General features: G+C 38.7%; 1 protein-coding gene across 3 annotated transcripts in view; it reads left to right on the top strand.

Moving 5' to 3' along the window:
* The window catches only part of Wwc3 (WWC family member 3), a 109033-nt gene that overhangs the window by 51334 nt on the left and 43365 nt on the right, over positions 1-14334 (top strand). For 2 of the 3 annotated variants that reach the window (XM_038317241.1, XM_038317240.1), the window contains exons 4-6: positions 2564-2641; positions 4106-4182; positions 5653-5732. In XM_038317241.1, coding sequence (XP_038173169.1) covers positions 2564-2641; positions 4106-4182; positions 5653-5732 — 235 coding nt within the window. The remainder of the gene's footprint in view (positions 1-2563; positions 2642-4105; positions 4183-5652; positions 5733-14334) is intronic. The other variant, XM_038317239.1, reaches the window with a different exon arrangement.

Here is a 14334-nt window from a genome sequence, read left to right as displayed (position 1 = left end):
TTTAGGATGAGGGCTTTAGGCAATCCTGTCATCCTTTTGCTTCCCTTCCCACAGGCAGGTTGGAGCAGGCCAGAGAAAAATAGATCACACAGCATTTTTCTCACATGTTAGTCAGCAAGCCTCAATTTCGAAGGCTACAGAAGGGCAAGCATGTTTACTGAGAGTTACTCGCCAGGATCTCAAATCCTAGTTGTGATTCCTCCTGTGAATGATGGCGTAGTGCAGGTCAAGTCACCACAAACCCAGGATTTTCCTGTATATAAGAGGAAAAATATTATCGTTTTCCCTGCTTGACAAAGATTTTGTGAAAATAGGCAAAATGCATGTGAAAGGCACTCTATGATAATAAGGTATACTTTGACTTGTTGTGGTCTAGCCAAAACTATAACATTATTATTATATCATCCAAAGCAACATTATATTCCTGAACAGACCCCCTTGAGTTTAATGTCTTTCTACATTGAACTGTCAAAAGAGAAGAGGTACTTGGGGTGGGAGTCTGGTCTTTATTATAAACCTCAGGGCTGGAAATAGGTAGGCAGCTATCATGTAATAAAAGTGACATGTGTGCTGTGAGAAGGGGTCAGGAGTCCAAGCTATTCCTTGGACTCTGAGAGTGCTTCTTATAGACTTACTGGAACTCAGTATTTTATTTATAAGTTGAATTATACTATTAAAAGTTTTGTAGTGCTCACAATTATTCTTAGCATCTGGAGATTAAATATATTCACAGCCTTGGGTGCCTGGACTGCCTTTTCCTTCATCTCAGACTTGGGATTCTTAATTTTAGACAGGGACAGAAATGGTTTCAGTGCAGCCTGGACACTAAGCAAATCTTGAACAATGGAATCGTCCCAAGATTGGGTTGGGGATTTTCATTGGTGGATTTGGAGCCTCTGTGGTGGTAGTCTTGTTTCATGGAGCACTCCATCTATATCTTAAGTATGCCAAGTATGGCTACTAATCAGTGTTATGGTTTTGTTAGGGAGAAGCAAGAGGTGCAGGTATGAGGGGTTCCTGTGTAGATGTACAGTAGTGGCCACCTCAGCTCTCATGTGTTTTTCAAGTCCCTGCTAATTTTTCCTATAAAATTTCAGAGGCAGGAACAGTTTTTTGGTTTATATTACTTAGTGTGTGTGTGTTTTCAAGTGTGCACCTACATGTGTGTGTGTGTGTATGGGTACACATGTGTGCATATGAGTGCACATGTCTGTGGAGATCGGACCTCAGGTATTGTTCCTTAGGGACTTTCTAACAACTATTATTTACTTTTTGGAGAACAGTCTCCCACTGATTAGGCTAGGCTGTCTAGCCAGCAAGCCCCATGGATTCAGCTATCTCTGTCTTCTTAGTACTGGGATTACAAACGCATACCACCATACCTAGCTTTTTATGCAGGTTCTGAAGATTGAATTCAGGCCCTTATGTTTCTGTGGCAGGTACTTTATACCCTGAGCTTTCTCGCAGGCTCTGCTGTTACTAGTTTTTAACATGGGATTTTTGTTGTTTTGGTTTGTTTTCAAGACAGGGTTTTTCTGTATAGCTCTGACTGTCCTGAAACTTACTGAGTTTAAGGCTGTTGAATTTTGGTGGTAGGGTTAGTTTCTAGTTTCAGTGGGAAAGATCCCATATGTTAACAATTGCCATTATCCTCCTGATTTAAGTTGACAAGTTTAACTTGAATGTAAGGGAGAAGATAGCAACTCTAGTCTCATGCATGTATTACATTTAACCAGAGACCTTTAAGCCTGGTGGAGTGTGTGTGTGTGTAAAAGTGGACATACACAACATGTGTGTGGAGGTCAGAAGGCAACCTTACCTGTTGGTCTTTACATTCCACCTTGAAACAGAATATCTTGTTTTTGCACACACGTCTTGCCAGATTACTTGACCTAAAAGCCTCTGCAGATTCCCCTGCCTCCACCTCTCATCTTGTTGTAGGGACACTAGGATTACAGATGTGCAGTACTACACCTGGCTTTACATGAGTTCTGGGGATTTAATCTTCGGTCTTGATGTTTGGGTAACAAGTACTTTGCCAATTAAGCCATTTCCCTAGCCCTGATGTGGAGATATTTTTATAAATGATTTTTGCCTGTTAAAAACATTGTTTGAGGCACTGGAGAGATGGCTCACCAATGTCTTGCAGGACCCAGGTTTGATTTCCAGCACATGGTGACTCACAATCATCTGTAACTCCAGTTCCTGCGATCCAGTGTCCATTTTTGGCTCCGTGGGCACCAGGCACTCTGTAGTACATAGACATACATGCAGGCAAAATACCCATACCCATACAATTTAAAATTTTTTAAAAACAACATTGCTTGAGCCATAACATTCATTGTTGATCTTAAATGAAACTCATGAATCAGGTAATATTGATAGTTCTATAGAATCTGGAAATAAACATTCTTATCTAAGATAGAATTCTGGTGTGGGTAGGTGGGGTGGGGGACTGCTTTCGGTTAAATGCCAGACTGTTTTCATGCTATGAAATTAATTGTCTATGAATGATCTATATCCTTTGCCTAAGAATTTTGGATTTTGTTCTTGTTTGTGACAGGGTCTCACTCTGTAGCCCATGCTGGCCTTCAGTTTAAAGCAGTCCCTTTGCCTCAGATTCCCAAGTCCCGGATTACAGGTGTGAGCTACCATGCCCAGCTAAGAACTGCATTATAAAACTGTTTTCCTCCATGTCCTTGAAAGACCACAATTATAAGTATATGACAATTTGAGGTAAAACTGGCAGACATTGCACTCTTCCAGATATTTATTTCCAGTAGATTCGGTTGTTTGAAGTTCTGACTAAATGAGGCTTAAATAGTAGATTTTCCATAGAGCTGTTTTTAAATAGGAGCTCTGAACTGCTCAAATTAACTTTGGATGTGGTTCTAATTGAAGTTTTAAATAATCTTGCTGTGTAAGCTACTTGATGGTTTTAAGCTGTCCTTTCCAATATAAAGTGAGGAAAGGATCTTGAATTAAATTCTAGTTGTGAGCATCTAAGTTAAACCATGAGAGTGTCAATCATAGGTACTGAAATCACAGGAGTGAAAGAACGGGGCAACAAACACCAGGAAGCTGATAATACTTGAGTAGGTTGGCTCACAAATGAAGACCATGGAACTGTGGAAGAGAAGTGAAATCAAGTTGCCATGATACAAACCACCAAGCCTTCAACTATGTAAACAAAAGTCATATTAATAAAAGGAAAAAAAACAGTGTAGAAGGTGAGGTGGGCAGGGACAGATACTGGCTATCTCAGCCACTTGAATGCCAGAAAGGGTTTGTAGCTTTTTGTGGACAGGAATTGGTAGAAACAGATCCGTGGGGTTTATTCACCCCAGGTATTGACTAGTCATACCAATGACACTGTGTCTTTAAAAAGCATTAAATCACATATATGACACTGTTTAAGAAACTATAGGTTTCTTATTTTAGCCAGACATCCAAACAGACTGAGGATCAAAGTGTGAACATATTACTTCAGTTTCTAAGGAACAAATAATCACACTGCCTTCAGTTTCTAAGGAACAAATAATCACACTGCCTTCAGTCTGGACACAGTAACTAGATTTTGGCAGAACTGGAAAGCTATCTGCCTTTTAATTTTATATGTTCTTAGTGTTCTCTTTTTCTTTCTCATGGCAACAGTTACCCATCTGGAGAATATAGATGTAAAGACAATAAAGATAAAATTTTTTGACATGAAACCATGGGGAATAACGATAGTTAACTTTATGATTCCATCATTTAGTCACTTCTGTGTGTTTATATGGGAAAGAAAGTAACTAAATAATTTTCCATACCATATTCTTTTCTCTCTTATGTCTATGTGGGCTTTACCCTGCATAGATTTGTAGTAGAAGTAAACAGTTTATTTACCTGTCGCTTATGCTTTCTTATGTGAACATGTATTAAATTCGAGTGCAAAAATCAAACCTCAAGAAGATTTGAGGTTGTGAAATGTTAATAATTTTCAAGCCAGAATCCATGTGTAAATCCCAGACTGAGAATCAGTTACTAACATGGTGAATCAGAAGTTTCTTTTGTTCATTTATTTTAAAGACCCTGTTATAAAATAAAATATTTTCTTTTTCCTTAGCCTTCTCCGGATATTCAACTAATACAAAGTATGATCCACACCAGATTAAAGCAGAAATAGCAAGTCGCCGGGACAGGGTAAGTAAAACCAGGGTTTTCACAAATGAAAGCACTGTATGTGTTTTTATGCAATGATACTTATCGTGATTCATTGTGTGGTCATTGGTATGTCTGATACCAAGATATTGGTAAGATTTTTATTTCCCAAATTATTGTTGCATTTTGCTTTATTTTGCACTTGTTTTGCAATAGCAGAAAAATATTTTGTTTTGAAGCTGTTGCTTATCAGACAAAAAGTAGCCAGTATCCATTGCATGTTTTATAGGATAGACTATCCAACCATTTGGGAAGATGGAATAGTGTCAGGGCCCAGTGCCACAGGGCTACCTGTAGGATATTGCTTTTGACCCTTGGTATCTGTTGTTTTCCTTGAGTTGCTAGTCCCCAAAGAGCCAGTTCTTATAGCCAGTGCTTCATCAAAAGGATTCTGATCCTTCCCTGGTGATACCTACATTCATTAAGTGACACCATCCCTTTAGGCCCTTATCCACCTGCTTGTCTGAGAGAGGATCCGTGTATAGTTTTGTGACAAAGCTAGGGAAATATCTTGGTAATGAGTCCTCCTCTTTTACTGGTGTGCCATTCCATAAAATAAGCTATGTGTCTTTCAGTTCTCAAGTTTTAAACTCAGCAAAAAAAAAAAAAACACCTGTAGATCTTTTTAAACTTGCAGGTTTGTAGGCCCGTTACCCTGTGGTTTGATGGAGACAGATTAGGTTCCAGAATCTATTTAAGAAATCATGTCAGGGAATTGAGGTTCAGGTAGTCAGAGGCTGCAAGTATCCTTGGTAACATCTATGAGAAATAAATACAAGTGGAGATGACAAAATTTTACATTTTGCGATATGTACATTGTTACCCTCAAAAAACAACAACTATTCTTCACTTGCATAGGACCTGTCAGGATTAGGGGTTTAAAAATTATTCGATGGAAAATGTCATACATGTATATAATGAAATATAATCATATCCACTACCCATTTCCTCCCTCCAACTCTTCCCCTATCCTCTTGACACATCTCTTTTCCAACTTTGTGTCTTTTCTTTCTTTCTTTGATAACCTAAGTCCAATTAGTGTTTGCCCATATGTATGTGGGTATGATAGTATCTACTTCAGCATGGGAGTTCTACCAGTGACCACATTCTTACAAGAAGATGATTTTTTTCCTTCCCCATCAGCTATTAACTTCTCAGTAAGGGACCCTCTTCCCCATCTATGCTGGAATTGTGGCTGGCTTGATTTTGTGCAAGTCTTGTAGCAGGTAGCCAGAGTTGCTGTGAGTTCACAAAAGCAACACCATGCTATATCCAAAAGACAGTTTTTCACAGCACTCCTCAGGAGTGGGTTTTTTTTTCATCTAAGCAAGGCAGTTTTCCTAGAGTAGTAGAGAGTGGATGATTCATGCAGTTGAAAGCTAGGTAATAACTTGAATGACTATTGTACAAATAATTTATTGCTGCTTGAATTTGAAAAAAAATTGTTTTCAGCTTTCCAGATTAAAACGAGAGCTGACCCAGATGAAGCAGGAGCTGCAGTACAAAGAAAAGGGTGTGGAGACCCTACAAGAGTGAGTTACTTGCATATGTACATGGGAGCATTTTCTTGTGATTTCCTTTTTTCTGACACATTTCATACCTGAAAGTGTTATGTTCAAAAGTCTCAAGACTTTAACTTTTATGCTTTTATTTATGCTCATTATTTTCTGATCTCAAACATCAGAATCTTTTCCTTGAGGATACCTTATTCCTTCAAATGGAAGTACTTGGGAAGCAAAACCCTTTTTATATTTATGCATACTTTTTAAATAGATGTACCGCTTAAGACTCACATGACTATTTACCTTTAAATTCAGGATTTTATTAGTTTCTCTTAAATTTTTTAATTCTAAATTTAATTATAATAAAATTACAATCTAGTTTCTCAGTCTCACATCTGAAGCGCTCAGTGTTCACACATGGGTAGGACATATTTTCTGTACCATGACAATAGTGATATTTTGTATTTTGGGCTAGATGTCTCTTGGTGTGGACCATCCTGCACACCAAAGAGCTGTGCAGCATCCTTGACCTCTACCCACTAGCCGTCAGTAGCATCCAACTCCCATTGTGACAATTTGTAATGTGTCCAGACATAGTCAAATGCCTGCAGTTGAGAAGCACAGGGCTACACACTGAGCAGCATAGGCTATAGACTCCCATTGCAGAAAGTACTGCTGGACAGTGCAAGACTAATTCCCTTTCGCCCTTGCAGTTAGAACCGTATTCCTAGAAACAGTTTGAGGAGAAATTTTTTACAATTCAATAATTAATTAATTTAATTTAATACAATTGCATTAAATCAGCACATTAAGTTAACGAGAGTCAGTTTATAGATGGTGATGGTGTTGGCCTGAAAGAATTAGTTTTCTTAAGAAAGTAGTGTAGACTTATTGCCTGAGAGACCTTTCAGAGCCTGGTTCCACTGGCTAAACTTGGCATGTGCTTCGTACTTTCTGTGCCTGTGTTTCTCCTCTTTACTCGATTGTCTTAGCCATTCTGCTTGCTAAAACAAAATACCATCTACTGGGTGGCTTAAAGAACAGTCTTTTATTTCATAATTATGCATGTAGTCTGGAAGTCTGAGTCTGTTCCTAGAAATGACCCAGTTCCAGACTTGTAGTCACCTTTACACTGACTGTATCCTTACATGGCTAAGAGAGATTGTATATGTTTTGATCTCTCTTCCTTTTCTTTTGAGGGCATTTATGGGTACACATATGACCTTTTCTAACCACCAGCCCCATCCAAGTACCTTCACATTACAGCCTAGGGCTTCAACAGAAGAATGGTGGAGGGGTAAAAATATGCAGTTGATTAGCAGCGCTGATCAAATTAGTTGCCCAAAATGTAAAATTACCTGGTATCTAGTTAACCTTCAACCAAGGTAGGGGGTCCATCTGTAATGGTTATTGTAGTCAGAAAAGATGAGCAGCATAGCATGTTTTGTATCCTGGATTCACACTCAGTAACACTGTAACAATATGAGGGCGATGCTGATCTGTATGGGGAATTAATAGATAAGTGTGTTTGATGTGTGTATTTACCTCAGCCTTGTGTGAGGGGTATGATCTGTTCATATCAGATTATTTTTGATTATTAAATTGAGATTGACTTATTTTTTTCATATGTATGTGTTTGGGGTGTGTTTGTGTGTGTGTGGACCGGCATGTCATGCATGTGGAGGCCTGAGGCTGTCATCCAGGAGTCTTCATCACTTTCCACCTTATTCATTAAAATAGGGATTCTCAGTGGAACCCAGAACTCCTGTCTCCACCTTATGAGTACTGGAGTTATAAGCAGGCTGTCACACTACCTGACAATTAAATGGGTTCTGGTAATTGAAATTCTAAAAATTCTGGTCTTCGTGTTTGTTGATTATCCAGCAAGTACTTAAATTTGTGAACCACTTATCTAGCCAGAGACTGACGTTTGTAGTCAGCCAGGATTAGGGTTGGTTCAGGGTTGCTTTATGTGTTCCTTTTATATTAAGGTCATGTGGGTACCAGGGAAGACACAAAACAGAAGATTTGTTGGATTTTGCTTGGGGGAACTTGGCATTTTCTGACCCTGACTCCCAGGAATGTTGAAAAGATGGCAGTTTATTCAGAAACCCAGGCATGCCCCCTGCAGGTGGGTTTTGATAAGCCGATCAGCTTATGCCATCTGAGCTCTTTTAAAGTCATTATCCCTCTTTGTTGTTTACTAGCATTGAGCAATCTGTTTGTGTGGTCTGCCTGGGTTTTGGTTCTGGAATCTGAGATTCTTTGAATTAGCACTAGTCAGTTAGCACAGCTGTTTTTATTCTGCTTTTTAAAAGTTTTGTCTTAGCAAATCAAGCCCCTTCTCCAACTTCAATGCTGCTCTGTAGGAGGCTGCATTGTCACTGTATGCTTCCTGGCTACTGGCTTTGTTGCTCATTTGGTCTGCTTGATGCAGTGCTTTTCAGTGTATTATTGGTGCAGGCTTTTTATCTACCCATCCCTCCCCCATCATTCAGAGAGCCTCCAGATCTCTCAACACTTTCCAAGTTACTTCCCTGTGTGTTGTGACTATTCCGTTAAAAGGGATGAATAAAGAATAAATTTGATAGGTTATCAAAAGTTGCCTGGACTATGTAGTTAAATAAGAGGTTGATTTTCCTGCTTTCAATGCCTTTTGCTCCTACTAGCTTTACTCTACTGTGTGGGATAATCTGACATTTCAATAGTGGGCTCTTTCTTTGTATGTTGGAAGCTGTGCTCCACTTAATTTTTTGTTGTTTTTTTTACTTAAAAAATATTCTAACTATGGTTCAGAAAGATTCTGAGGGTGTACAGCAGCTCCAAAGCTCATAGGGTTGCCAATTCTTGTGCTTTTCCCTGAAGGCTGTGGCTTTTTCAGGGAATTGCTGAGCTTGGTGCCCAGTGCTTCTCATGGCCCATTGTGGATAGCCCATTTCCCAGTTTGAATACAAAGTTTGTAGTATCTGGTTAAGATTGAATAATCTCGAACATAAAATATGCTGGGAACTGGAAAATGGACTTCCCTTTTGGCCTTGCCAGGAAGTAGTTCACCTGGAGTAGTTGTAAGTGGCTCAAGTATAGGAGGTGGCCTCTGTTTCTCCTGCTATGTAGTATGAATGAGCACAGGGAGAAGCTTAACTTCATGCCTGCAACTGACATGACATGAATTGGGGTCCTAAAAAGAGAGAGGTATGATGATTCTAGTTAGTTTCTGTTTGTCTTAGCAAACTCCATGCTTGGGAGCAGTCATTGTAAACTTCTCTCTTTCCAAGGGGAGGCTCTTCCTGCATGCCTGAGCTCATGGGGGATACCCACACATACCTGTCAAAAGGTAGATGGGGAGATTGTGGACCTAGCCTTGGTCCTGAGGGAGGAGCTTACCTTTATTTCTGTGCCCTATCAGAGGGCCAGACAGGCTCCAAACACCTTTCAGGAAGGAGCTCCCCAGAGAGAGCCCTACTTGAATAGCGTGTTACTGCTCTGTTGGAAGCTGCATTATCACTACGTGTTTACTGTATTCTGTGATACAATCTCAGGAAAAGGAGAAAACATAGATATTTACATCACTCTTAAAATTTTTTGCAAGTGAAAAACAAGCTGATACCTTACCCTGAGTACCAATGACTATGAGATTTTTTTTTACATCCTAATTAATTTTCTGCTGTTAAAGATTGGGCACTTAAGATTCAATCAAATCAATCATGCATGTTTATATTCTTCATGGAGAAATTTTGAGGAAAAAAATGGTCATGCCACTGTCACTGAAATCAAGACTCTAAATTCAGATAACAAATGAGGTGTTGTACGTAAATGTGAAGCTTATGGTTTTGTTTTGTTTTTAATTACTAACACGGTTTAGGGCAGCAGCCTTAGGTTTTCCTCCAGAAATTGTCTGCTGTTCTTGCTTCCCAGAAACTTCAGAGCACCTCAACAGGAGTTTGGCTGCTTATAACATTTTAAACTTGACTTGTTTATCTTGGTGAATTTCCTGGCTAGCAAGGAAATCCATCATTATACTTGAGTCCAAGGGAGGAAAAAAGAACCTTTTGTATTTTTTTAAATCTATATATGCCGTAAATATTTGTGGAGGGGAGCTGGCCTTGGCTATATTCCCCAGATTAATGATGAAGCTTTATTTATGTGTGTGTGTATATAGAAATGCAAGCTTTCAATGATAGAAGACATATAAAAGGAGAGAGAAGAATATATAATTAAAGCCTCCTATAGCTCTCACCCTGTTTTAACACCACAGTGTCTAGTCTTAGCAAATATATAGCCCTGTCTCATTCCCTAAGTTCTTACTGAAACAAATCCCCAAATCACATTTAATTAATAATTCTTTTTCTAAAGCTACAGACTCCTTTTGGAATGTAATCTGAGTCCTAGTATCCCACTTACTAAGCACCCATCAGCAAAGAGCTTTCTTGTTTCCCCACTCTGTTTGGCTCCAGATTCCAATGAGGCCCACACAGTGCATTTGTGCGGTGTATCTGTTAAATCTCTTCATCTGTGAGTCTTCTCCTTTTGTTTTCCTGATAACTGATTTGCTCAGGAAAAGAATTTGTGTGGCCTGTCCCTGATTTAAATTTCAGTTCTTGATTTTCCAGATTTTCAGTGAATTCTGGCTTTGGTGGCTTGCTACAGCCATGCATAATATTTCCCCTAAGCTTTCTGTCTCCTTTTGTACATGTGTATCTTTTAGGATAAGTACTTAAAAGTTAGTTTCATTGGTCACAGGATGAAATGTATTTGTCAAATATTGGACATTTCCAAATTTTCATGCAACGCTGCATCATTTTGTCTTCCCACCACTGGAAGTGAACATTTCTGTTTTCCATGACTTTGACAACAGAATGTGTTGACAAGCTATGGCATTTTTGCCTCTCTTATTGGTGAATGAAAGCATCTATGGGTATTATTCACTTGCATTTATTTCCTTCAGGGATCTTTGTAAAAGTCTTCAGAAAATAGAAGCATTATTTATCTTGAAAAAAAAAATGTCTTAAGTGAGCTATTTCAGTGAAAGATCACTAGACTCTGTTGCCCTCAAGTTTTTGGAACCTAACTTGAAAATTATCTTAATGTGACTCATTGCTAGTGTCCAGAGGCAAATAGAAGGGTGCAAAAACTAAAGCATATTGATGGAATGAGCAAACATAAAAATGTGCTAGGCATGCTTACAAGTATGGAAAGAATCCCCTTGGTAGTGCCCCATTTGGAGAGCAGAGTGAGCCTTGTGCTAATTCTGAGCTGTCTGGACTGAGAAGCCCACTTAACATGGCTTTACGCTAAGTTTCTCCTAACACTGCAGTGTCCCTGATACTGGTATGATGGCCAGAATGCTGTCTTGACTCCCTTACTACCATATTTGTTGTTTATGGTGTGATATTTCCACACTTGGCACCCAATCTCTCTCACAGATTCTTCTCTGTCCTCTCTGAGCTGAACCACTATTGTGATTCATGATTCTTGTGAGTAACCACAGAGATTCTTTTTAAATGTCTCCCCAGCTTATGATTCTCATGTGGCCTTCTCTCTCTGCTAGAATATAAGATATATGTTTGATGAGTTAGTTTACTGGACCAACTTCATTTGCCCCTAGTTTCAATCTCATTCATCCATGCCAGTCCTCTTGACCACCTTGCTAGCTCTCAGCCTACCTGGGATACTTGCTTTTAGTACTGGTGCTTACTACCTAAGTTCATCCTTTTTTTCTGTGGGTTTCTGGGGCAAGTGACATCTTGCTTAAATTTTTGATGAACCATCCTATTGAAAGAGGCAAACTCTCAATTACAAGTGGACCCTAAACTGGCTTCATTTTGTTTAAAACCATAGATTCATGATTTTTATTTTGCCGGCTACCTTAATGATTCAAGTGATACTTTGCCTTGGTTTCTACCCCATCAGGAGGACTCAGACAATTTCTTGAACAGTGATAACTCAGCATAATGAATGGATCCTAGTCTGAGTGCTGTGGGAGTGACTGATACCATGGTCTCTGCTAGCTGTCATGTCATTTACTTCACCCATAAATACTGGGGCCCTCTGAACCTTGAGGGAAGGTCATCCTCAGTCCAAAAGTTTTGGGCTGCCAGGATCTTAGGGAGATCTGCTAATTGGCCTGGTTACTTTCTTATTAACTCCTCAAGTATTTACTTCTCCTTTACATTTTGGATTATATTTCATTTGAGCCCTGGGTCTTAAGTTCTGTTACTTATGTCTGCTATTCACATTACCAAAAGGAGTGTCCACTAAGTGGTCCAATCACCAGTTTTTACTAGGTCCTTTCCTACCACTCTGTGAGCCTTTCAGCCTTACAGTTGAGTAAGGAACTTCCAGTTGAGGATGGATAGAGTTACACCTATTTGCTTTAGTGAGAATGACTACACACTTCTAAGTATTTGATATCGTGCTGAGGCATTACTAGATAAGAGAGTTAACACTTACTGTCTGAGGCTTTAGAGGTCCAAAAAAAATGAAATTGTGTACAACTAGAATAGGGTTCCATTAACAGTACCCCCTTAACATGAGCATAAGGTACAGATTGTGCAATCCCCTTCTGGCAGTACTCAGCAGTAAGACACACAGAAATGGGATGGAAACAAAAATGAACATTGTTTCCAGTGATGGGACAGACCCAGCGTTCCACACAGGACCTGCTGTTAACAGCAAGCTGCCAAAAGCTTCCTGATGCACATTATAAGCCCTTTCTAGAACTGCTAATTTAAAATGTGGTGGTTATAACAAAAATATTTATTCTTTTGTGTTGTAATCTGTGGTATTAACATGGAATAGCTCTAGAGAACTGGCACCTCTTTTCTCAAAGATGAAGGTTTAAGGTGTTAGGTTTTATCCTTCTTCTAGTAAATTCTACCAGTTTCTTCAACTGATCACCAAAAATGGAAACCTTAGGGAAATATAATATGAGGTTAATAATGAACATCTCTAAATGTCTCTTTTACTTGTATGAGGTTCCCTATCTGAGCTAGTATTTTGTCCCTTTTTCCCCTCAGTTTACTTCTTGGGAAAAAAAACTCTGAAGGCTGAGTGTATGAGTAGCCTTCAGGTTTGACACAGTAGGCTTTTGGAGCCCTTGACTGTGAGTGTCTTGGTAACCTAATGATGAAAAGGATGAGTACTGATAGGAGGAGCCTTCTCTGGCCTTCTCACTATAGTTCTTACAGGCTCTAACCTTCAGCAAGCTACTCAACTGTCCTGAGCTATGTACAAAACAGAGTATGGAAAACTAAAGACTTTTGAGTTTTTGTACTAAATATTTTTTACACTGCATAAAAGCTTATGACTTTGTTAGTACATTTTATTTTTCCTGAGAAGTGATCACTTTTCTATTATCAGAAATATAGAACCTAAACACAGATTTATACTCTTAATAATAAAACTAAAAAATGCAGTTCTTTGGCAGATATTATGACTTTCTTTATGAAGTAAAGCATACTGATGCTTTATAAAAGACAAAATAATTGAGTGGTCATCTGAATTTGACCAGAGTTGCTATACACATTTATTTGGGGAAACAAGTGCTCACTCTATATCTCAGGTTGACCGGAAACTCACTATGTAATCCAGCCCATAACTTAAAGTGATCATTCTGCCTTAGTTTTCACAATGGTGGGATTCAGATTTGATCCATCCCCAACAAAGAATTTTTAAAAAGAAAGGAAAGTCTTAGATAAGTAAAATTTTCAGAAGTGAAAAAAAATCTCGTCCTTTTGAAGTTTTTGTTAGATAATTATTGGTTGTGATTATAAAATTAAAGCATTTTGACTTCTGTGAAATATTACTTCTTCTAAATATCTGTCTGGTCGCACTTTGGCCCCTCTGAGTGAGTTATATATGACAACACTGCACAGATAGGGACATCACTTTACACTTTGATGCTGTGCAAGCTTAGTGTATGAATGAGTATCGAATCCCTGCCCTGCCACATATTAACTTATCTAGACATTTAACTTAGTTAATTGCTCCAAACTTTAACTTCTTCATTATAAGAGGATTATGATTATCTTAAAAATCTGTTTAGAGCTTAAATGATATTCCCATTGTAAAGCATGTAGCATGATTCTGCCATCTACTACTAGTTACTTGATATGCTGAATTATTTGTAGATGCTATTTCTATTAGAATACTTTTTTATTTTATTGAGACAGGGTTTCTCTGTGTAGCCCTGGCTGTCCTGGAACTTCTTTTGTAGACCAGGCTATCCCAGAACTCACAGTGACCTGCCTGCTTCTGCCTCCTCAGTGCTGGAATTAAAGGCATGTGCCACCACCACCACCTGTCCAGAATAATTATATATGATTGAATAACATAGTTTCTGTAGCAATGTATTTTGTAATAATATGCAATTATTTTGATAATGATTTTTCAGAGGCTTAGTTTTTGAAAGTCTGTAATCCAATGACTTTCATTTTTAAAAATATTTATATGTTATGAGTATGAGAGTTTTACCTACTTGCATGTATGTGTACCACTTGTGTACCCAGTGCCCGAGAAGTATGGAAGAGAGCATTGGACCTTCTGGAACTGAAGTAACAGACAATTGTAAATTGCCATATGAACATACTGGGAATTGAATCCAGGTTTTCTGCAAGACCAGTTAGTGCTCCTA

Source organism: Arvicola amphibius, chromosome X (genome assembly GCF_903992535.2).
Source record: "Arvicola amphibius chromosome X, mArvAmp1.2, whole genome shotgun sequence".
Lineage (NCBI taxonomy): Eukaryota > Metazoa > Chordata > Mammalia > Rodentia > Cricetidae > Arvicola > Arvicola amphibius.
Note: the sequence above shows the minus strand (reverse complement) of the source record. Positions and strands in the feature narration are given on the sequence as shown.